The sequence below is a fragment of the Pseudophryne corroboree genome, chromosome 4 (genome assembly GCF_028390025.1).
Source record: "Pseudophryne corroboree isolate aPseCor3 chromosome 4, aPseCor3.hap2, whole genome shotgun sequence".
Classification (NCBI taxonomy): domain Eukaryota; kingdom Metazoa; phylum Chordata; class Amphibia; order Anura; family Myobatrachidae; genus Pseudophryne; species Pseudophryne corroboree.
Genome location: NC_086447.1, coordinates 56,014,369 through 56,038,671, shown reverse-complemented (window position 1 = coordinate 56,038,671; position 24,303 = coordinate 56,014,369). Strand labels below are relative to the sequence as shown.

General features: G+C 45.2%; 1 protein-coding gene across 2 annotated transcripts; it reads left to right on the top strand.

Moving 5' to 3' along the window:
- The first annotated feature begins 6,343 nt into the window (after positions 1 to 6,343).
- On the top strand, positions 6,344 to 23,963 carry POMC (proopiomelanocortin). Of its 2 annotated transcripts, none has more exons than XM_063919470.1 (3): positions 6,344 to 6,389; positions 15,330 to 15,473; positions 22,979 to 23,963. In XM_063919470.1, exons 2-3 carry the CDS (start codon positions 15,345 to 15,347, stop codon positions 23,624 to 23,626), a joined length of 777 nt encoding a protein of 258 aa, XP_063775540.1. In that variant the 5' UTR covers positions 6,344 to 6,389; positions 15,330 to 15,344; the 3' UTR covers positions 23,627 to 23,963. The 2 variants fall into 2 exon arrangements, with proteins under 2 accessions (XP_063775540.1, XP_063775541.1); XM_063919471.1 differs by having other exon boundaries at positions 6,353 to 6,389; positions 15,333 to 15,473.
- Positions 23,964 to 24,303: the final 340 nt, after the last annotated feature.

Below are 24,303 nucleotides of genomic sequence, written 5' to 3'. Positions count from 1 at the left end.
AAATGCGGGGATGAGCAGTAAAGTAAAGATGGTGACATAAAATTGAGGATGCTACTGTGGAAGTGCAAGAGGATGAGGGGGATATTTGTGTATATGAGTTAATGAGAAAGTTGATGATGAGGATGTTGTGTGTGTCAAAGGTTGTCAGCCACCAGTGGCAGCAGTTCTTGCCCATGATATAAAGAAGGCCATTGTCATAGCTGGGCACAAGCCACCTCTTCTGTGTGGAATTATTTTTACCCAAATCCTGAAGTTTGTGAAGCCATCTGTATTGTTTGTGAGGTCAAAGTTAGTAGAGGTAGGGATGTTAACCATCTAGCCACCTCCTTCCTGTTACATAATTTGCAATGAGTTCATGCAAGTTATTTTTCAAAATTGAAAAAATCCTGTAAAATAACAAGCAGACCAGTATCAGAAACCAGCAGTTTGAACAAGCACATGCATTCTCCACCACCGACACCCTCATCATCCACCTCCTCATTAATGATTGGAAGTAGTCTTTCCAAGAAATGTTGAAAAACTAATGTATATTAAAATGAATAATAAATTCTATGAATAAGACCTGTGCCACCAATTACAACAAACAGAAACTTCTTCTGTAATCGTGGATACCAGTGGGGATGAGCAAATATTGTGTAGTGATGATGATGATGATGATGATGATGATATTAACAACAATGAGGAGAATGATAATGAGGATGATATTGAGTTTAACATTCCAAACGTGATGATGAATAACAATACTGTTATACGACTTAAGCCCATTGTGGGAGCCCAAACAAACCAAGCACTTCAGCCAGAAAAGTGGCAGGCACTGTCACTGAAGTGCTTGGTTTGTTAAACTGTGCATGTCCTTTTTAATATACAGTGCCCAAGAACAATTCCATCTTGCACCACAGATGTAGCTACGCCATTTAATGCAGCTTACAGTAATGTGTATGCTCATGCATACACATAGCAGCACAGATGAACACAGATGAACATCAGTAAATAGGTATTCCTGCAGAGAATAGGAAGCAACTCGCTGGAACTTATATGGGCAGATCAAGGAGCCCTGGAGGACCGGACAAAGTTTCTGGACCTATAGCACTGAGGACCTCTGGTGAAGGTTGCAGAATGATCTCTGTTGAAGCTTGGCTGCTTTGAATAAGGACTGAGCACAGAACTGGACTTGAACTGCATTGGACTGCTGCAGGATGTACAGTAGGAAGAACTGGATAAGTTCTGGACTGTGACTTACCCAGACTGGCATCGGTCTGTGACTGAACCGGACTGTGACTGGATCAGACTTACACCGATCTGTGACTAAACCGGAATGGCAACAGACTATGACTGAAACAGACTCGCACGTGGCTGTGACTGAACTGGACTGCAACTGAACTGGACTGGCACCGGACTGCAACTAAACTGGGCTGGCACCGGACTGCAACTGAACTGGACTGGCACCGGACTGCAACTGAACTGGACTGGCACCGGACTGCAACTAAACTGGGCTGGCACCGGACTGCGACAAACAGGCACAGAGAGCTCCTGACACTGGACAGGCTTCTGAACCAAAAAACAGTGTCCTTGGAAACGGACTCAGAACTAGAATTGTGAGAAGCACAGAGAACTAACTCACAGAAAGGTATGTGATAGACGTTGCACTGACTATTTGAGTGTCCCACTGGGAGCCCTGTTATACATGCTGCTGATTCTGGATTGGCCACCACCATCAGTTGACCAAAGATTGGCAGAACTGAAGCTTGCAGCACACCGCTAGAGACCCTGTATTCACTCCTGCAGGCAGTTGTTTGGGATGCTGAACCAGCGGGAAATTGCTGGGAGCCCAAGACCCCTTTGACTTGGCATGACCACAGCGACCGCACTGATAAGCAGTGGGACTTTACTCACAAGTTACTATGAGCTATGACAGCAGAGCCGGCCTTAGGCATAGGCAAACTAGGCAAATGCCTAGGGTATTTGGTATGCTATGGGGCACCAGCAGCTTCTCCTGATTAAAATGATATGCGGCATGCCTATATTCTGTGTGTGACTGCGGCTGTATCTGCATACAAAATGCTACGTTGCGTGTATTCCTGGAAATCACTGTAATGTAGCATTTCGTATGTAGATACAGCTGCAGTTGCACACAGAATATTGGCATCCTAGCCATATAGTAATGCAAATAATATGCATTTTCATAAACAAAAGGCGCCCGACGTTAGCAGAGCTGCCAGCTGACTCATGCCAGGCATCTCCTGCAGAACTAGCGGCGGTGCTAGGGGGCACCAGCCAAAATCTTGCCTAGGGCATCATATTGGTTAGGGCCGGCTCTGTATGACAGTATGGAAGAAAGGGTGAGGGGTAGTATGGCCAGCAGGTCAGCCTCCTTATATTTATTTAGTATGTAATATAGGCTGATTTGGAGTTTGCAGCTCTTAACTTTCTTTGCTTCTCTTTCAACCTATGTCAGGAATCCTTGGCTATTAACATTGTATTCTTCTATTATTTCATTTTCTCTTCTAAGTTGCTGCAAAACAGATAGCATTTGTCATGTTAAATGTCTTTAATTTTCTAAATTAATCAATTAATCAAACAAACAAATCAATTTAAATCAATCAATTAATCTAAACTTTACTGGCCTGCTACTACATACTCCACCTCTATTTCCATATACTTTCCTGGGGCTTTTGTGCTGGTATACGAGGGAGTTTGTCAATGGCTGTCGCTGTATTATTGAGATCTCTATCGCAGGTAGTCACACTAGGAAGCTGGCAGCTGTGGAATATGGTTGGCAATAGGTTTGTTTCTAAGATGATGATTTAAACCACCGCTCTTTGGTTCTGTCTTGTCAGAGAAAGTGATTGGACAATAAGCAATTCTCTACAAATATTGGTCTCTCTTGGAATAATTTTCATTTTAATGTCAACCCACCATATTTAAAATCTATAAAATGACGCCAATATGAACTTTTAAAATAAAATGATCTTGGAGCAGGCCTTCTGCCCTGAAATTTCACTTGCCAGCTTACTACATATGCGACCATCGGCCTTTCCCCATCAGGTCAAAAGCAACATATTACTGACTTCGACTTGCACGGCGTGGAGACAGACACGCTCCAGAAGGGGCATCTCTAGTCATAACACGACCTTCCTTCTCCTGACCCATAACCCGGACTTTTGTGGGACCGCTGTACGATCCACACTGACTGCCCTAGCGACCCAAGATGTCAGGTTGATATACCAGTGGATATGCAGAGACACCGGCCAGGTTCACACATACTCAAACCTCTGTAACAGATTCCCTCAATTCAAAATCCCATTATTTATATATTTTCAAATTCATAGTTACATCAGAAAATCGATAGCCACAATGACTACTGAAGATTGGACTAACGCCCTAGATGTCACTCTGCAGTCGACACCTAGAATACATCACTCCACAGCATTGCTCTACATGTTCATTAAAAAACCTATTGACTGGGAAACCACTCAGACGGGATTGGCAAAATGGTCACCAGACTTCCCATCTATCACTATCTCAACCATGCTTACTGCGTTTAATAGGATCAATAAAACTCTCATATTGACGTCTTACGCTGTGATGAACTATCAAATTTTACATCGTTCCTACATCACACCGAAATTACGGTTCCAAATGGGGGTAGCTTCCGATTCCAAATGTTTCAAGTGTAACGCGATTGATGCCGACATTTACCACTGTCTGCGGAGTTGTCAAGAAGTCCGCAAATTTTGGGGCTTAAAACAAACCTTTGCTGAAGACAAATTGCATATTAGGATAGAGGTCTCCCCGGAATGGGTTATCTGGGACATTAACGGTACATTAAGTACCCCCAAGCTACCTATTGGCCAACATATGTTGTTAACTAAAATAGCGGCAGCTGGTAAGAAAACTATCCTGTCACAATGGATAGCTACCTATTCCCTGTCCCTAGCCTTATTTCTACCGAGACTATCGTATTTATTTCATATGGAATGGCTTGAAATGTTAATTGATAAAGATAATAAAATAGCGAGGTTCTTTGACATATGGCTACCCTATGTGAAGATGCTGGAAGACCTTGTTAAAGCCCCCCTACGACAAGCCATATCTTATACTGAATGGTATAATCTTGAAGTACTTGATCTAGGACACCCACCCTTTTAGAAACAACTACTGAGGGATATTTACTAACCTTTGTCTACCCTAAGTTATTTTTCTTTTTTCTGTACCATGTTGATTATATCGGCCGATTGTTGGCCGACATGTTTTCATGTTCTTTCATCATATGTTGACTTACTGTATGTAAATGTTATACAGCTGTGCAATAAAGCATATTTAAAAAAATAAAATAAATAAAATGATATACAATATATACAGTGGAGCGGGCTATCCAGTGGCCAAATTATCATGAAAAGTGTAAAAAATAATAATCATATACTTAGTGTTTGATTTTATACTTTTCTGAAAGAGGAACCAACCTGAGCAAAACTTTACACTGTGACCCAAATGTAATAGCTCCAATTTGCTGCTCCTGCCACAATTATGCCTTGTGGCTACAGTAATTTGCTGGAATTGCGGCAGGGCCAGCAAATCGGATTCCGGTACATTTGGGCCTATGGGTCATTTACAAGTGTGCATTAAGTGACATCACGTCACACTTGGGCCTCATGTAGACTTGGACGTAAGTGTATTATTCTGCTTTTGAATCTGTAATGCAATTTGCACCTACATTTTTGGCATGAATTGCCTTCAACTTAGCATACGCATTCCCCCCAGTGCCTGTTTTTGAGCCAATGTGCCCACGTTTACTAAAAGCACACGGATCTTGGCATCAAGAATTCTGCTGCAGAATTAGGCATTTCCAGCTAAAAGTGATGTGGACGCCCTCTTGCCCCACAAACTGTTGCAGATGCAAAAGTTAGACTCTCATGACAAGATAACTAAATGAAATTGAAGGGCAGCAGGAGGAGGCAAATTTGGGGAGGCTTACCTTCATTAGCTGGATTCAGAGTCTCGTTCTCCCCGTCCTAGGCTTCAGCTTCCTACAAGAGATTGAACGTTGCCAGTAATCTGTAATTGGCCCATAATTATAGAGGAAAGGCATGTTACCATACGGGGGCACTTGATCTGTGTACAGTGAGTGCTTTATCCATGAAATATAAATACTGAAGGATGCAAAACACGTTAATAAAAAAGCATCAGATGTCCCCTCATGTGTACGATTCATTAAATAAATACATAAATGAGGCTGGAATGATCAGAATTGTATAAGAAAATACAAAAAGTTTAAATGATTTAGGTGGATGGCCCTAAAGGGGTAATACTGTACATATACGTTACCAGCCGTTCCCAAAATCCTCCAAAAGGATATCTCGTCAGAATGTCGATTTTGAGATTAGGTCGACAACCATAAATGTCCGCATGATTATAATGTTGACATTTAGCCTGTCAGCACTAGAATGTCGACCATGTCGACAGCACATGTTAGTGTTATTTTTAAGTTTACAGTTAGGGTTTAGGTATGTGGGATAGGCTAACATATGCAATACGTGGCATGGTGACTTTCGGGTGTTGACATGTTAAATACAAACATAAAAAGTAGACATTTTTCTACCAGCCTAAAGTCAGTGCTGACTGCCGACATGCTGACCTTTAATACCACACGCCTACGACAGTAGGGGCAGGCTGAGAGTAGGGGTGCTGTTCCCAAACGTGGATATGGACCTAGGAGAGCGTAAGATTTATAAGCAATTCACAAACGACTTTATTGTGTCGTTCCTGTTTTAGATAACAGACTGTGTTCAAATTAATTTTGCCTATGATGAAGCTTGACGACGACAACGTCCTTTATCCAAACAACTTTTAATGAGACATTCACTTGACACCTGTCCTGTCGGTGACTAATTGCTAATAAACGAAGGAATATCCGCAAGTCAGATTAGAGAATGACAAAACTAATTGGTCCAACCTGCCCCAAAATAAGCTACCGGCACGTTCTGATGTCATCTGTCAGGTGCCACTTAATACCAACTCAAAGGGTCTGAATACCTGCTAATTCTCAGGTAATCTCTGTTATAAGGGGAAAAAAAGAAATCCAATCAAATTCATCTGGAAATTTTTTTCCTCCTTTTTGCATTAACAGAAGCTAATCCCTGTTGTTCACGGAGATATCACATACATAGGTTTCTCCAAGCAGCCACTAATCATTTGTTGTGACCACAATGCAACTTTATCCTCATAACATTCTCTCATTCTCTTTAGGGCTTGAAGATGTTCACGTCATCTACCGACCAGTGCACCTCCCTATACTACACACACATGTATAAAGAGAGGCTGCCTGGTGCCAGAGAACACAGAACCCAGCACAGAAGTCACAGGTTGTACAAGTAACTGAGCAACAACAGGTAAGCTGGAAACTTGCATTCTGCAGTAGAGCATCTGTCTCATTCCTTCATTATAATGCAGCTGTTTTGATTATAGTTTAAATGTAATAGTTTTACATCTTATTTGTATAGAAAATATAGATTGAGGCTGTTGTAAAACATTTTTCAAAGGAACAGAGGCAGTTTTAATATTTATTTTTCTCTTTTTGTTTATTTTTTCCATATCCTATTTTTTCTCATATTTAATACATTTGTACATGGGGGGAAAAAAAATCTGAATTTTGTTTGCATTAGTGTAAATAAAAACTATAATATAGGAAGATGATACACATATGGAAAATGCAATTTATATCGATCCTGGAAAATAATTATGCAAACTGAAGATTATTGTAATCTACCATTGTGCAAGGAGCTATCACACAGCTTAGACATTTATTTATGTTATTTATTTATTTACTGTGTTTATTTATTTATTTATGTATTTATTTATGTATTTACTTCATTATTTACTTATTTATGTATTTACTTTATTTATTATTTATGTAGTTATTTATGTGTTTACTGTATGTATTTATTTATTTATTGTTTAGTTTGTTATTTATGTATTTACTTTATGTATTTATTTATTTATTTATTTATGTATGTACTTTATTTATTTATTTATTTATTTATGTATTATTTATTTAGTTAGTTAGTTAGTTAGTTAGTTAGTTAGTTAGTTAGTTATGTATTTACTTTATTTTAAGTATGTCTTTTGTGATAATGATATTGGTTTGACTTTGAATACAGCTCAAGACAAGTTCAGAACTTTTTTCTTATTTGTCATTTATTTTAGAGCACTGCCCAATACGGTGTCTTTTAGGGGGGGAAAAGTGTATTTTTAGATTGTAGATACTGCAACTCTTAAATAATTGCTAAATTTGTGTCTACCGCATTTAGAATCGAATAGAAAAATAAATAAAAAGATAAATAGACAGAAGAATGTGTTCTACTATGTCATAACTTTCTGGAGATTTTTAAGATATTTTTTCTCCTGTTAATATGAACTTTTTCAGTTTTAACTAGTTAATTGTGCTGTTCAATATCTATAAATGTACTAATGGTATTTGAGGTTAAGTCTTTGCAGATAGAACAAAGTTATGCCAAGGGGGAAGGGGGATTGGGTGTCTCCAGAAGGACCTAACTATGTTTCAGACTGCAAGGAAAAGAGGTACACTGGAGTAAAGCAGCCATTATAGATACACTAGAACGTTTAGGAAAAAAATTACTAAAAGTGTAGTTCATAGGTGGAATAGCCTTCCAACAAAGGTGGTAGAGGCTAAGGGCAATATTCAATTAGTGTTTACATTTTTGACAGGGCGGAAAGACAACACTTCGACACTTCACTATTCAATATAAGTGCCGGTTTTCCGGCTTGTTGAAAGTGCAGAACTATTGAAAAACACATGGATGAGCTGAATCTCAGCTCAATTCCTGTGTTTTCGACCCCGCCGCGGTCAAAAACTGGTCCGATTTTGACCATTAATTTTTACCCATAAGAGAGGACAAAAATGAATAGTTGGAAACGGCGGGGAAACGGGAGGAAATGGCCCGCAATAGAATAGTGACGTGTCGGATCCTCAGTGTTGGAGAGGATCCGACACTAATTGAATATGGCCCTAAAACAGCATAGCAGTTAAACATACTCTGTATAGATGTGACAAAACGCAGTGCTGTTTGTTGTAAGGGAAAAGGTGCCGGCACACTACTCACCCAAAGTTATGAGTTGATGTTATGAGTTGATACAAGCTTTATAGTAGCTACTATACCCTGGACACGTCTGTAAATGCCTGGCCACCTTCTCATGCTCACTGCTTGCTGTCTGCATCCACTACAAAATGACCAGTAAAGGCTCCGGTATACCGTAACCGCCACGCAACGGCACAAAAAAAGCGATGACATTAAATAATACTGTATATTTTACATTCATGGTCCATGTCTAACCTTTTCAGCAACATGATAAATTGCATCTAGAAATGGTTTTGTATTGCTGCGGCGATAGAAAATCCTATTGATTAGATCCATTCGTGTTACAAAAGTCCATTGGTCAGTACAACAGTGACCCTCTAATAATAACATTTGTCATCAAGATTGGCTATAAAGGGAACTTTCCTAGTCAGAGCCTAGCAAGGCTAGCACACACCAGCGTTTACGTCCGAATTTCTATCCTAATTACACAACTGTCATTATTCTTGTTTATTATTATAAATATATTTGCAATGCACTGTTAAAAATAAAATAATAATAATTACCGTTTTTGAGCACATAGGTGCTGACTTGGCAAGGGGAGCAAATTCTTTGATTCTTTTTGCATGCAGGGTAAATACTGGCTGCTTCTGCATGTAGCACATAAATACTGGACAGCTGTACTGCTACTCTGCAATTTAGAATTAAGCAAGGACACACTGCTCCCAAGTCTAGCTCTCTCTGCACATCTTACATCTGCCCCTCTGCAGTGCAGCATGGTTTGTTCTGGTGCAAAGTTACTGCCTTGTTTTTGTTTTGCTCCGAACTCAGAACCAGCCCCATAATATTTTATCCTGATTGACCATTATCCCTTCCCTATTATTTGTTCATCATCTTGGAACTCAAACCCCAGAACAGATGAGATTTATAATTAACCAGCACTAGATCGCATACTTGACTATAGACAGTCCTGTCACAGTATATTGCTTCTGACTACTGTACTGAGAACTCCTAAGATAGCCACAGAAAGTGAGAATAGCTAATATACATTTTGTATGTTCCTGAGCACAGAGGTAATATGGAGAAGGTTCTTATCCTCATACAGTGGGTGGCTGTGCTCCTCAGGGGAGGGGGCAGTCAGAGAGAGGAGCGTGTGCTGGGCTCTCATTGGAGGAGGTCAGCACATGCCCAGAGCAGAGACTCCTGAATGATGCAGCTGCACTGCAAGGACTATATGTATTATATATATGCAGTTATACCTAATTATCTCCTATATAATAGCCCTGTGACTCTGTGCCTGGGTTTCTAACGCTGGGCGTGGCTAGGAGCTCTCATTGGGTTAGTGGCAGGTCTATCACACCCAGCCCACAGCTGATTGGGCGAGAAACGCCCTCCCACACAGGTTACATCCAATGGGAGGCTCTGCCCTTTGCCTGCTATGTTTTCACAGAGCAGGATTAGCAATGGGACTGATGGAGCTGCAGCTCCAGCCCCACACCCCAAAATAGTCCCACTGCATCTGCAGTAACATACCCTCCAACAATTTACACATAAACATTGATGCAAATTCGAAAAGGGGGTGTGGCCACGAGTACGCCGGCGTGGCCACGCCCCTTTTCCTATACTTTCAATGGAAGCTTGGAGAGTCAAAAATGGTACAGACCATAAAAAAAAGGGACTGTACCTGCCAAAAAGGTGCAGCAGGAGGGTATGCCACTGCATCTGCAGCAAGTCTCTGTGCTGTAGATAAGGGGGAAAAACAATCCTTTTACTGCAGCGTCCTATGGGGGTCATTCCAAGTTGATCGCTAACTGCATTCGTTCGCTGTGCAGCGATCAGGCAAAAACTCGCCACTTCTGCGCATGTGCGGCTTACTATTACAACGAACGATGTAGTTTTACACAGGGTCTAACGATGCTTTTCAGTCGCATAGGCAGCCGCAGAGTGATTGACAGGAAGAGGGCGTTTCTGGGTGTCAACTGACCGTTTTCAGGGAGTGTTCGGAAAAACGCAGGCATGGCTGGCTGAACGCAGGGCGTGTTCATGACGTCAAATTAGGAACTGAATGGTCTGAAGTGATCGCAAGCGCCGAGTAGGTCTGAAGCTGCTCTGAAACTGCACAAAAATTTGTTCGCACTTCTGCTAAGCTAAAATACACTCCAACTGGGCGGCGGCATAGCGTTTGCACGGCTGCTAAAAACTGCTAGCGAGCAATCAACTCGGAATGACCACCAATGTCTTGCTGCCAGTCCACCTGCCCCCTCCGGCATCAACAATCCGCACTCCCTAGCCGCGCCGCAGGTGGAACAAAAGCTGCTGCGGCCACCGGCATAGATTTGTATGAAAGCGGCGCAGCGGAAGACTTTCATAGCCCTCCCTGCGCCGCATACTCTCTGAGCCCCGGAGCCTGCTCTGCGTGTGATGTCACAGAAGTGCCCCCCTGCCACAGCCACAGCCGCACCAAGATCCCCAGAGGCCCTGACTCCGCAACACAGCACCTGGGCTGCCGGCCTGGAAGCCCCGAGATGGCTAATGTAACGGATAGAGAGGGTGATATAATGGAGGGTAATGTCTGGACGCTGAATCAATGTAAAAGGTGACAGTGCTGTGCAGTGCAGTGGGTGTGCAGTCTGGGCCGGTGCTAGAGTGTTCGGCGCCCCCCTGCAAACTATAAATTTGCACCCTTGCATACTTTACAAAGGCACAGCGCACATAATACCCCCTGTAGTAGAGACACTTACACATGTAATGCCCCCTGTACCAGAGACGCTTACACATGTAATGCCCCCTGAACCAGTGACACTTACACATGTCACGCCCCCCTGTACCAGTGACGCTTACACAAGTAACACCCCCTGTAGCAGTGCCAATTACACACGTAATGCCCTCTGTACCAGTGACGCTTACACACATAACGCCCTCTGTACCAGTGATGCTTACACACGTAACGCCCCCTGTACCAGTGATGCTTACACACATAACGCCCCCTGTTGCAGTGACAATTACACACGTAATGCCCCCCTGTACCAGTGACGCTTACACAAGTAACACCCCCTGTTGCAGTAACAATTACACACGTAATGCCCCCCTGTAGCAGTGACGCTTACACACATAATACCCCCTGTAGCAGTGACAATTACACACGTAATGCCCCCCTGTACCAGTGACGCTTACACAAGTAACACCCCCTGTTGCAGTAACAATTACACACGTAATGCCCCCCTGTAGCAGTGACGCTTACACACGTAATGCCCCCTGTACCAGTGATGCTTACACACATAACGCCCCCTGTACCAGTACCGCTTACACACGTAATGCCCCCTGTACCAGTGCCGCTTACACACGTAATGCCCCCTGTACCAGTGACGCTTACACACGTAATGCCCCCTGTACCAGTGACGCTTACACACGTAATGCCCCCTGTACCAGTGACGCTTACACACGTAATGCCCCCTGTAGCAGTGACCCTTACACACGTAACGCCCCCTGTACCAGTGCCGCTTACACACATAACACCCCCTATACCAGTGACGCTTACACACGTAATGCTCCCTCTCCCAGTACCGTTTACACATACATTACACACATACACAGTCACACATATATACAGTATACACAGACACTGTATATACACACACACTCATTCTCTTTCCAGACACTTATCTAATGAAGTCTGGCTGGCCGAAGCTGCAGCAGATCATCTTCCTGCTGCAGCATGGTCCCGTGTAGCTCCGCCCCTTACTCCCATATAGCTCCGCCCACTTTGGCTCCCTCCCGGCCACTGAATGTCACACAGGGGAGGGGAGGGGGGAGAGGAGGTTTTGTGCGGCCGGCACCGAGGGGGAGAGGAGGCTTTGTGCTGTCGGCGCCGAGGGGGAGAAAAGGTTTTGTGCTTTCCGGCGCCGCTGCATGTGTGTAGTGTCACTGACACTGCACAGCACTCTCACCTTTTACATTGATTCAGCCAGTCACACAGTTCTGCCAGCCAGTCACTATTGTTAGCACCAGTGTCCCAACGCTCCGCATTACAGGGAAGTAGATGCACTACATAAACTACAGCTCCCAGCAGCTCTTAGCGCCGAAGCATTCCGCCCCTTAGGGCTGCTGGGAGCTGTAGTTTATTGCGTACATCTTCTTCCCTGTAATGCGGCACATTGGGACACCGGCACGAACAATAGTGACTGGCTGCTGTGCGAGTCTCTGGGAGAGCCACTGCCAAAAGGAGGACAGCAGCTTAGATGCTGACAGGAGGAGAAGCAGGATAAGCATTACCTGCCTCTCCCCCACTCGCAGTACCTCCGGGTCCCATCCGTGGCACCCCCACACACCCCCTCCAGCGCCCGTGATAGGTCCGGACCCCCTCCCCCACCCTCAGCGACCCCGCACCTCCCACCACATACACCCCTCTCCCACCCGGGGCAACCCCGCAACTGCTCCTCCCCCACCCGCAGCGCCTCCGGACCACCACCTGCGGCACCCATGCACCCTCCCCCACCTGCGGCACCACCGCAACCGCCCCTCCCGTGGCACCCCAGGATCCCATCCGCATCTTCCCCGCACCCCCTACTCCCCCAACCAAAGTACCTACTAGGTGATTCACCAGGCCCTGCGTGCGCTGTTCACGCCTTTGCAAGGGGCTTCCACCCCTTAACCATTGCACACCCTTTGTCCGTGCAATATTTAACCACTCACACAATTATGATTGGAGGTAATACTCCATATAATAAAAATATTGCACGCCACAAGGGTGTGCAAGGGTTAACGGGGCGTAGCCCCTTACGACGGTGTGAAGAGCGCCCGTAGGGCACGATGAATCACCTAGTTATTAATATTAAGTTAAAAAGTATAGCTGTCGCATTTCCTTAGCGCTCAGTAATGACGCAGTACCGACACATAAAGCGCTGACTGTATTATGTCTGAAGAAAAACTAAGGGTCGAACAAGGATGAGTCAGTGTGACTATGGCTGACCACCATTTTGTCGGTACCCTTTACAAGATGAACAGGTGATTGTCTAGCCTTGGGTTTTGTAGGGGATATAGTACAGAATAATTATCCTTATTTGTATTAATACTGTAAGTACTTTATACCTGTATTAGTGCAATAGCTGGAATAACGGGTTGTGTGAGTGAATCATTAGAATTAAATACCTAAGCGATATTAATATAAAGAGGAGGAAGCGGCTCCTGATGGCATTTCTTAATCCGCAGCGCCTACTATGCCGGCACAAAACATTTCCTCCTCCCTATCACAGCACGGTACTATTGTGTGATTGTGCTATTTCTTACTTGTAGTTTTTTACACACTTTATAGCATTGAGGTATACAGGGGGCCTGATCAAGAGTTGTATGCAATGACAATATTTAAAAAGTTGAGTAATTATTGCCCGATTGCGCATGCGTCACGGTTGCGCTTTGCATGCACCAAGGTACCCTGGCGACGTTGTTCGCAATGAGGATTTATTTGCAATCAGTCAGGGTTCATTTGGGGAGGTAACGGGAAGTGGCGGGACGTGTTGCGACCATTTTCGTGGGTGTATAATGAAGTCCAAATTCAGCGGCCGTGCAGGATACCAGCTTAAAGGGGCAATGCTGTACCAGGCATGGTTTTACCTTGTTCATGATTGGCCCTTTTAAAAAAAAGGTCAGAGTTCAGCTAGCATCCCGCACAGCCACCAAACTTGTATTTCTTTACATCCTGGCCATCAACTGTGATCTATATACAGAAATGATGGCTCTAGCGCCTCCCCCATATAAGGGGAGATGTATCAAGTCATGGAGAGAGAACAAGTGGATAAGTTGCCCAAAGCAACTAATCAGCTTGTAACTGTCATTTCAAAACCTGTGCTAGCTAAATGACAGTTAGAGTCTGATTGGTTGCTGTGGGCAACTACTTCACTCTACCTCTCTCCAAGGCTTATCTTCCCCCTAGTAACAGAACCTTATATCTCTTTTTTATAATGTTCACAATTTATACCGCTGGGTACTTTCTATATAATGTGCAGTCAGGAACCACTGTGTCACCAGATCTCAGACTCAGAGACTTTTGTAAGATTCCGATAAAAACGTAAGGAGCGTACTGTATACAACCTGTGCTATTATAAGTTTATATCGCTTCCTTTCATTTCTCAAGGTCCTTTCTGTGTGTGCATTGCGGCAGCATTATACAGCAAGGAGGAAACAATATCTTACAGTCTTTTAAATGCCTCAACTGTTTTCATTATTTTCCCTCTTAAGGTTATACTGCCCTGCGGTGCACTTTGTACATTACGGTCCCCCCATAGGAAGCAAAAGCTTGCTGCATTCCGCAGGGGTAGGCACAGGAAGAGAGGGGGCTCTGATCAATACCGTGACTACGATACACGCACCATAAGAACGTGACACGTCCACTGTTTCGCAAACCTCGGCAAGCTTAGCTTACTGCTGTGTGTCACTGTAGCACTTACGCCTTCCAGGCTTTGCTGCCCCACCGCTGGGTGAAAGCGCACTGCACAGGCAGCCATCTTGCACGCGCATTACTTAACAGCCCGTATCTGACAGAAGTAGGTATTAAATGGAGCCTGTAGGTGTGTGGATTATCAGTGGTATAACTAGTTTCATGGGGGTCCCATACTAAATTTAATTAGTTCCCCCACGCACAACCTATTCCTTATCCCAGGCATAAGGGCTTTTTGACCATTGATGATGATGATGATGATGATGATGATGTCCTCAAAGTTTAAAAGTTTGTAGGTCCCCTTAAAGTCGTGGTTACTACCCTAAATGACACAATTATAATTCCCCACTGTTCAGGGGGTCTCCTCTTTTTATGGGCACCATGGTAAGAGGTGCAGTGTGTTTTGTGCTTATTAAAAGTAACTAGTAACCAGTTGTTGAGCGGTTGGAATAGTAATATGATAGTTATAATCAGCGCGCTATTGTCTGTGAAAGAGGTACTGGTACTCACCTAACTTGCTGAAGGTCCTGTGGCCAGGTAAGTGTGCCCCAGGTGCATAATATAGCTGCAACAGAGAAGTCTGGTGAGACAAGTTCCAGACAGGAGCATTACTATTTACCAGCGGTGACGGGAGAAGCTCCTATCTCCGAAGGCGAAAGGCGCCGGAGGTGTACTCGAGTTTTGTGTTACCTTTATTTAACCTTGTAACATCACACTTGAGTCGTTAAAACAGTATTTAAATGTTGACTGCAAAAGAATGTTCCGTATAATCAGCGTTTAACGAAGCCTCCTCTCTGTTGCAGCAGTTCCTCCTGAGAATGTCGCGGCCCGTTTGGAGCTGTGTCCTCGCCTTGCTTGGGGCGTTTATATTTCATGTCGGAGAGGTGCGGAGCCAGTGCTGGGAGAGCAATAAATGCGCAGACCTCAACAGCGACGACAGTATTCTGGTGAGATATTTCACACTCATCATCGCCATCTGTCACCGAGTGTCTCATCTCCTAGCTTCCAGTAGCAAGAAAGTCTATGTCTGGGGTCATGTGCCCTAAAATGTTAATAAAATATATAACGTATCAGATCATAGGGGGAGAGTTATCAAAGCTTAGAAATAAGATAAAGTGGAGAGAGATAAAGTACCAACCAATCAGCTCCTAACTGCCATGTTACAGGCTGTGTTTGAAAAATGACAGGAGCTGATTGGTTGGTAGTTTATACAGAAAAAAAGGGGGAAATGCAGGTGCACACTCTAAGCACTACGAACACTGATCAGAACAGTTATAATAAACTCTGCAATTCAAAGTGGAGTGAAATTGAGGTTCTTAGCATACGTTTTGGCCAAAAATATGTGCCCACCTACCACGGCCAGGTGTCCTAATCACTTGGGTCCCTAACATTCCTAAAGTTCAAGTCCAGAACATGGGACCCCCTGGGCCATTAGTTTATCTATCTCCACTTTATCTCTCTACAAGGCTTAATTTATCTGCCCCTTATCCTGTTAATATGGGCATATGAGGAGTCTGATTTATGTAAATACGGCATGTGAAGCTGCCCACAGAGGATGTGATCATTTTTCAAACACAGCCTGTAACATGGCAGTTAGGAGCTGATTAGTTGGTACTTTATCTCTCTCCACATTATCTCTCTCCAAGCTTTGATACTGTACATGTGTCCCTATAATGAGGGTTATTTATTATCATTGGTCAACAGTGAAATTCTAATCTGGAAGAGCAGCAGTCGACCATGGCACATGTATTCTTCCTTCTCTCCTTACTCACTGATCCCTCATCACTCACACTCCACCAGCTCCACCCTCACTACTCAGGAGCTCACTTCCAGCCCTCTGCTCAGGCCAGGGCACAGGTGATGAGCAGTCTGATGGGACCAAGGGGCAGATTGGGCCATCAGAGTCAAGGGACTTTTCCCACTGTGCCAGTCCTGTGCTCCCACGTGCTCCTCTCAGTGGCTTGCCATAGCCACTGGCTCTCTTCCCTGCCAGAGCAATGCATACTGGCTGCCATGCTTCCAAGATTTGTGTTGCTCTGTGGAAAGCATACTGGAAGCTGTCATCTGCTCTGGCTATCGGGCACTTCTGAGTGCCGGTAGCCGGGAGATGGACCACACAAGAGCCCTGCAGTTGCCTCTGTGACACTGGAACACAAGACGGGTGGGACTCTCATGGAAATTGGTCTGTCCCGATTCATCCTGCAGCACCTTCCAGGTCGGTCTTTAGCAGGGGCATGGGGTAATTAATTTGGGACCCAATGTGTTTTATTTATTTTTTCCTGTGGGGCCATTGTGTTTGCCTTATCTTATCGGTATCTAATGTATTTTTTTTTTATCCTGACGGGGGTCAAAGTATTTTCTTTTTTACTGTGTGGAGTAATGTTTTTTATTGTTTTTCTGTGGTGGCCAGTGTGTTTTATTTTTTCCTGTGGGGGGTAATGTGTTTTATATTTTTTACTATGGGGGCCATTGTGTTTGTATATTCTTATTGGTATCTAAGGTTTTAGGTTTTTCATACTGTAGGAGGCCAATGTGTTTTATTGTTTTCCTATGGGGGCCGATGTGTTTATTTTTTGTGTGAGGCCAATGTGTTTTAATTTTTATTGTGGGGGCCAATATGTTTGCCTTATCTTATCACATCTAATGTTCTTTGTTTTTTATCCTGTCGGGGGCCAATGTGTTTTATTTTTTCCTGTTGGGGTCAATGGGGCTAATTCAGACCTGCTAAATTTAGCACATCTATGGTCAGTCACACTGACCTGCAGGGGGATGCCAAGCAAAGGGCTAGCCCGCTGTGCATGTCAGTCCCTGCCCCGTAGCACACGTACAAAAGCATTGCACAGCGGCGATGCTTTTGTACTTAAGTCGCAGCTCCTGCGTGCTGGCAGAGAGCTACTCATTGCTGCCCGAGTTGCAGTGGCTGCATGTGACGTCACGCAGCCACCGCGGCCTGCCCCCCCAACGGTCCGGGCACACCTGCATTGCCCGGACCTTCCCGCCCAGCGACTGCCTCTCCCTGTCAATCATGCAAAGGCGATTGCAGGGCTACAACAGCCGTCGGCTGTCTGGCATGCGCTGGGGCATGCGCAGTTCAGACCTGATCGCTACTGTGAGTACTGATCAGGTCTGAATTGGCCCCAATGTGCTTTATTTTCTCCAGTGTAGACCAGCGTGTTTAATATTTTTCTGTGGGGGCCAATATTTTATTTTCTCCTGTGTAGACCATGTGTTTTAATGTTTTCCTGTGGGGGGCCAATGTGTTTGCTTCTTATATTACTGGGATTATTTTAGTGGGTTGGACTATATCTAGCCTTCCATGCCAAAGTGTGATACAGCCCCTTATATATATTTTTAATTCCCTCTAATATGCACTCACATGCAGGCTGCCTCCCCCCTCCTCCCCCTCCCTGGCACACTTTTTGTGTTGGGGCGGGGCATTGTAGCACACACATGCCCTGGATACCATGGCTACATGCTGCACCACTACTCATATTGAAGATTTACCAATTATTGGTGTGGTTGAGAGTCATAGGGGCAGATTCAATTTAGCGCAAGGTCCTACTATAGCCGTATCTCCACCTCCAAGTATTACTGCAAGTAAGACGTCAGTAATTTATTGCTACCAGCTCCCTGTGGTGCAAGGAGAAACAAGGGATGCGTCATCTGCAGGTTCTCATGCAGAACTGAATTGCCCCCATAGTTTGGCAGATTGAGGCCTGGTCAATCTGAGCTCCGGACAGGGCACTGGGGCTGTCTGTGAGGGCTGTCTGTGAGGGCTGTCTGTGAGTGCCAGGCAAAGCAACTGCAGTGACTAGCCCGATTTACTACCTCATGTCAATGCGAGTATCCATTCATTAACTCAGTATGGGGGATGGTGCCTATTTTATTTATGGTGGCCGCCACAACCGCCATTATTATTAACTGCACTGACACCAGCCCCGTTGTAGGTGCCGGGGATCGGTTACAAACAGACTTCTCACCCCATACACATGACTCAGAATGGCGCAGAGCTTTAGATAAACGCCCACGTCACTCCCGTGACACTGCCATAAGTCAAGGCGATCCCTTCTCTGTTCCATAGGTTGGGCAAATGCAAAAATGTATAAAGTCACTTCTGCACCTGCTCTGTATGTAGAAATTTTCTGTTTGCGCCTGTGACAAGGGGTGTAGTACGGGTGACCGGCGGTCTCCTGACCGCCGGTCACCTTACCGACGCCGGGATCCCGGCAGCATACCGACGCCGGGATCCCGGCGGGGAGGGGCGAGTGCAGCAAGCCCCTTGTGGGCTCGGTGGCGACCTGCGGTCGCCACGGGTTCTATTCCCACTCTATGGGTGTCGTGGACACCCACGAGTGGAAATAGTCCCTGTTGGTCGGCATGCCGACCATCGGGATAGTGAGCCGTCGGGCTCACGGAGCAGGTCATGTGACTGTCGGTCAGCCGATCGACGGTCACATGACTACCACCCGTGACAAGAGATCTGTGAGAATCAGCCCCATGGCCTTCTCAGAAGCATGGGATTTCACTGGTCTGCTTCTCATTCCCAGGGCAGAGACCACCTCACACAGTCTCACTACTGATCAGCTGCATGAAAATTACTCTTTTCCACAATGTCAACCCAAGTAATGGCAGGGCCGCAACTAGGGGGGACCTAAGGGGGCATGCGTCCCAGGTGCAGGATTTGAGGGGGTGCCAAGGAGGATAGAGGAGCAGGGTTTTTTTTTTTACCGGCAGTGCTGTGCTGCTCCAGTGAGACAGCAGACGGCTCCCGGGGCAGTGTCTCTGACCCACCTGTGTCTGCCTGCAGCTGACTCCAACACAATGCAGGTGAGCTCCAGTACCTGGGATCTCTCCTATGCCGGCTAGTGTCTTAAACTCTCTCCAAATTACTGCCTTGCCCCGGGTGACGAAAATCCTAGTTTTACTAATATCCACCACATCCCACCCACTCACATGTTCATTATTTACATCACAATGATTTTTCTTTAGCTGATAAAAAGCAAAGCTTCTGACCCCAGTAGGTGGAATCAGCCTAATCCGTGTATTGAAAGAGAGTATACCCGGAGAGTGGCGGCGAGGTGGGAGGGGAGCAGGTACTAGTTACCTGGGTACCCGGGCATGATGGAGGGGCCTAGGGGGCCCTGGGTCCTCAGCTCGCCCACTCACCCCCCGTTACCTGTCAGCTTTGTCTGCAGTTAGTGTAGGGAGGCTGCAGCAGCCTCCTCTGTCTGTGCGGGGGGGAGAGCGGGTAGTGATCGCACTCATTGCTCCCCTTCCTGATCTATTCATGGCTGGGGTGCATAATGGTGCCCCCCTTTAGAGCGCGCTATTATGCTTCACGGCTTCTTAATTATGCATTTTTATTCAATTATTTTTGTGAGGAGGCGTGGCCACACACCCTTACATTCAGCCACGCCCCCCTTACCTGGGCACAGCCTCACTGTCTACAGCCATGCATCCAGATATGTAGGGCAGCAAAATGGCCACTCTACTGCCATTCTTTCCTGCCACTTACGGCAACCCTTCTTAAGGAACCTACCACCATACCTAAACCACACTATCCAAAGCCCTAAAAATACTCTAAAAACAAGCAGTTAGGCGAACACCATTCTGCTGAAACAAGTAAGCATCCCTAAATATACTAACAGATGTTCTACAACTAAGCTGCCTAAACCAGAAACCCGTTAGAGGCCAGGAATCACTCCTCCATGTCTACCTAGGGACAATAGAGGATCAAATCAATGGACATCATGGCCACTAACCTAGCACCATCTCAAGGTCATGAAAAATAGTAAAGCATAGTTCAAGGGACCATCTTGTTCCCAAATCATTTCCTCCAAGTGAACCACTAGAACTGCAGGAGGACCAAAGAATCACCACACCTAATCAACCACCTAATCCATGGAAAAGTCACAAAGAATTTGGGGCCACAGATCAAAGGTGACTGAGAAGCCCAATATAAACTGAATGACCCACAAACCAAATGGGGCAAATGTCAAAGCGGCCTGCTGCAACAAGAAAGGCATAGATAATAGAAGTTAAAATAAAACATAAACTCACTTGACAGAGAGATATGGTCGAAAAAGGTGAGTGGGTGGGGGGAGCATCGGGGAAGATAACTTGGCCCAAGTTAAAAACCTAAGAAGCCTGTCCAAAATTCAACAGCCAATAAGGAAAACGTTTAGGAAGAAAACAAGGCCCCCACTGCTGGATTTGATCTTTAATACATTCCTGCAGTACAGTTGCCTGAATAGTGGCGACAGGGTCGGTTCTTGCCCATGTGTCGCCCCGGGCAAAAACTAGGGGCGTGGCTTCATATGGGGGCGTGGTCAGTTACGCCCCCATTTGTGCCCCCTGTAGCGCTGCTGGAAGAAAAATAAAATAAAAGTATACTTACAATCCCCGCTCCTGATTCCAGACCGCTGCAGACCTCCTCCTCCGCCGGCGCCGCTCTTCTCCTTTCCTCGGATCTATGGGAGAGACGTCATTACATCAATTATGACCCCTAGTGTCTGTGCCACTATTACGCGTAGCGTCTAGTTTCCCTTCATGGAGAGGATCTTTGCTGTGCGGTGCGCGATGACGTCATCGTGCACCGCACAGCACAGGTCCTCTCCATGAAGGGAAACTAGACGCATAGCGTCTGGTTCCCTTCAAAGCGGGGGACCAGCGGCGGGCACAGCGGGGGCACAGTGGCGGATCTTGCCATGGTGCGGCGCCCTCCAGTCCTGCTTGCCCGTGGCAAGATCCGCTACTGAGTGGCGATGAGAAATTCTATTAAACATGTCTAAAAGTCAAAAAATAAATGTATGTGTATATATAGATAAATATATATATATATATATATATATATACTGTATCTATATTTATTGATATATCTATCTCTCTCATTAGGTAGGTGGTGTGGAGGGTGAATCCATATGCCCCTGAGAGGGCGACATTCAGCGATTTAGGAGCACCAAAATGAAATTATATGTTGCTAACCCAACCTAAAAACGTTGTGACGCCCCAGGTTGTAGCCTACGGGCAGGGCCATAATTAGGGTGGTGCAGATGGTGCTTGTCCTGTGGGTGTACTGTTCTAATCCACCCCAATTGGCCAGCTTTGTATGTACCGACAGGTGCAGCGATGTCCGCTGTAGACATTACAGCAGGCAGCGCTGGGCTTGCAGAGTGTATCCGCCTGCTGCTCTTCTAACTTCCGGGTATGGGAGACAGTGTCTGACGCCGAGCACCAAGTAGTAATGTAAGTCAACTGTTGTTGAGACGGGATACTCACACACGTACATCAGTAAATAACATAGCCAGTGCTACTTATGCTGAACATAGCAATACTATGCTACCTCCTCAGTATGTTGTGAAGTCCACTTGTTGAGAGTACTTTCTTGGCAATACACTTTGCTGATAACTTGCTGGTAATAAACAATGGCCCTCATTCCGAGTTGTTCGCTCGTTCTTTTTCTTCGCATCGGTGCAATAAGTCGCAAACTGCGCATGCGCAATGTTTGCAGTGCGCCTGCGCCAAGTAAATTAGCACAAATGTTTGGTATTTTACTCACGGCTTAACAAAGAATTTTCATCGCTCTGGTGATCGGAGTGTGATTGACAGGAAGTGGGTGTTTCTGGGCGGAAACTGTCCGTTTTATGGGTGTGTGTGAAAAAACGTTGGCGTTTCTGGAAAAAACGCGGGAGTGGCTGGAGAAACGGGGGAGTGTCTGGGCGAACGCTGGGTGTGTTTGTGACGTCAAACCAGGAACGAAAGTGACTGAACTGATCGCAGTGGCAGAGTAAGTCTCGAGCTACTCGGAAACTGCAAAGAAATTTCTAATCGCTATTCTATTCGCAATTCTGCTAATCTTTCGTTCGCAATTCTGCAAAGCTGAGATTCACTCCCAGTAGGCGGCGGCTTAGCGTGTGCAATGCTGCTAAAAGCAGCTCGCGAGCGAACAACTCGGAATGAGGGCCAATGTCACAAGAGAAAATATTGAATTATATCTTATTATTAAGAGAAACGATACAGGTTTGTCAGATAAGGAATGGGGTCTATTTACTAAGCCTTGGATGGAGGTAAAGTGGACGGAGATTAAGAACCAGCTAATCAGCTCCTAACTGTCATGTTTCAAACCCAGCCTGTGACTTGGCAGTTAGGAGCTGATTGACTGGTACTTTATCTCAGTCCACTTTATCTCCATCCAAGCCTTAGTAAATAGACCCCATGAAGTACAGGAGTAACGACATTTGGCCATCTCCGTCACTGATGTCAGTAAGTGAAGGGTGTTATTGATCTCTTCTATCCACATAACTCTTTTCTGAATAGTGTTACCGTATTCATATTTTATCCAGTATTTGGGATTGCATTTGTGTTTTGGTAAATCATTTCCAAAGCATTTTAACAAAAACAAATCATATCACAGCTCCTAATAGGAATATTCCCAATCTTTGTCTCCTGATAGGATTGTATTAAAGCCTGCAAGATGGACCTGTCTGCCGAGTCACCGGTGTTTCCCGGGAACGGGCACATGCAGCCACTCTCTGAAAACATCAGGAAGTACGTCATGAGCCACTTCCGCTGGAATAAGTTTGGTAGAAGAAACAACACCGGTAGCGACAGCAACAACGCAGGCTACAAACGGGAAGATATCGCCAACTATCCCATATTTAACCTGTTCCCAAGCAGCGACAACCAGAATACTCAGGACAGCAACCTGGAAGAGGAGGATAGGCAAGACAGCAAGAGGTCATACTCTATGGAGCACTTCCGATGGGGGAAGCCAGTGGGCAGGAAGAGGAGACCCATTAAGGTCTTCCCAACCGATGCAGAAGAAGAATCATCGGAGAGTTACCCCATGGAGTTGAGAAGAGAGTTGTCCCTGGAGTTTGACTACCCTGAAACTAACTCTGAAGAAAATTTGGAAGACGGTGAGTTGGTGGATAGCCCAATTAAAAAAGATAGGAAATATAAGATGCATCATTTTCGATGGGAAGGGCCACCCAAAGATAAGAGATACGGAGGATTCATGACCCCACAGAGAAGTCAGACACCTCTAATGACTCTTTTCAAAAACGCCATCATTAAAAATGCCTACAAAAAGGGTCAATAGGATAGGATAATCCCCATGTAAAGCTCTTTCAGGTGAAACCAGCATGTCTCCTCTAGGCTCCGTCATCTACCCTACGATCAACTCTTCCCAACCCACTTTGTAGCTAGCCGTATGCACCCCATCCTGAGTTTATGTTATGTCATAATGAGTTTTGAATGTACTGTACAAAGTTAGTAAAACCTGGAAAGGAAGACGTAAAAAAACAGCGTTGTACATAAGGAAAGGGTAGATGTTTCTACTGGTGAATCTCTAGTTTTTCGGTTTGCTAAATTATTTTCATATCTGAAGAAATGTACAATAATGTAAATGAATGGGAAATTAAACGTTTACAATCTTACTGGCTACCTGGCTATTATTCTTTGCTTAAGCTTGTCAACTTTGCTTAAATGGAAGACATAAGCCATTGGAACAATAGCCCTCATTCCGAGTTGATCGCTAGCTGCTTTCGTTCGCAGCACGGCGATTAGTTGAAAAAGTGGCACTTCTGCGCATGCGTACGGGCCGCAGTACGCACGCGCGAAGTACTTTCACACAAAACTATGCAGTTTTACACAAGGTCGAGCAACGCTTTTCAGTCGCTGTGTTGTTCGGTGATTGACAGGAAGTGGGTGTTTCTGGGAGGTAACTGACCGTTTTCCGGGAGTGTGCTAAAAAACGCAGGCGTGTAAAGTCAAAAC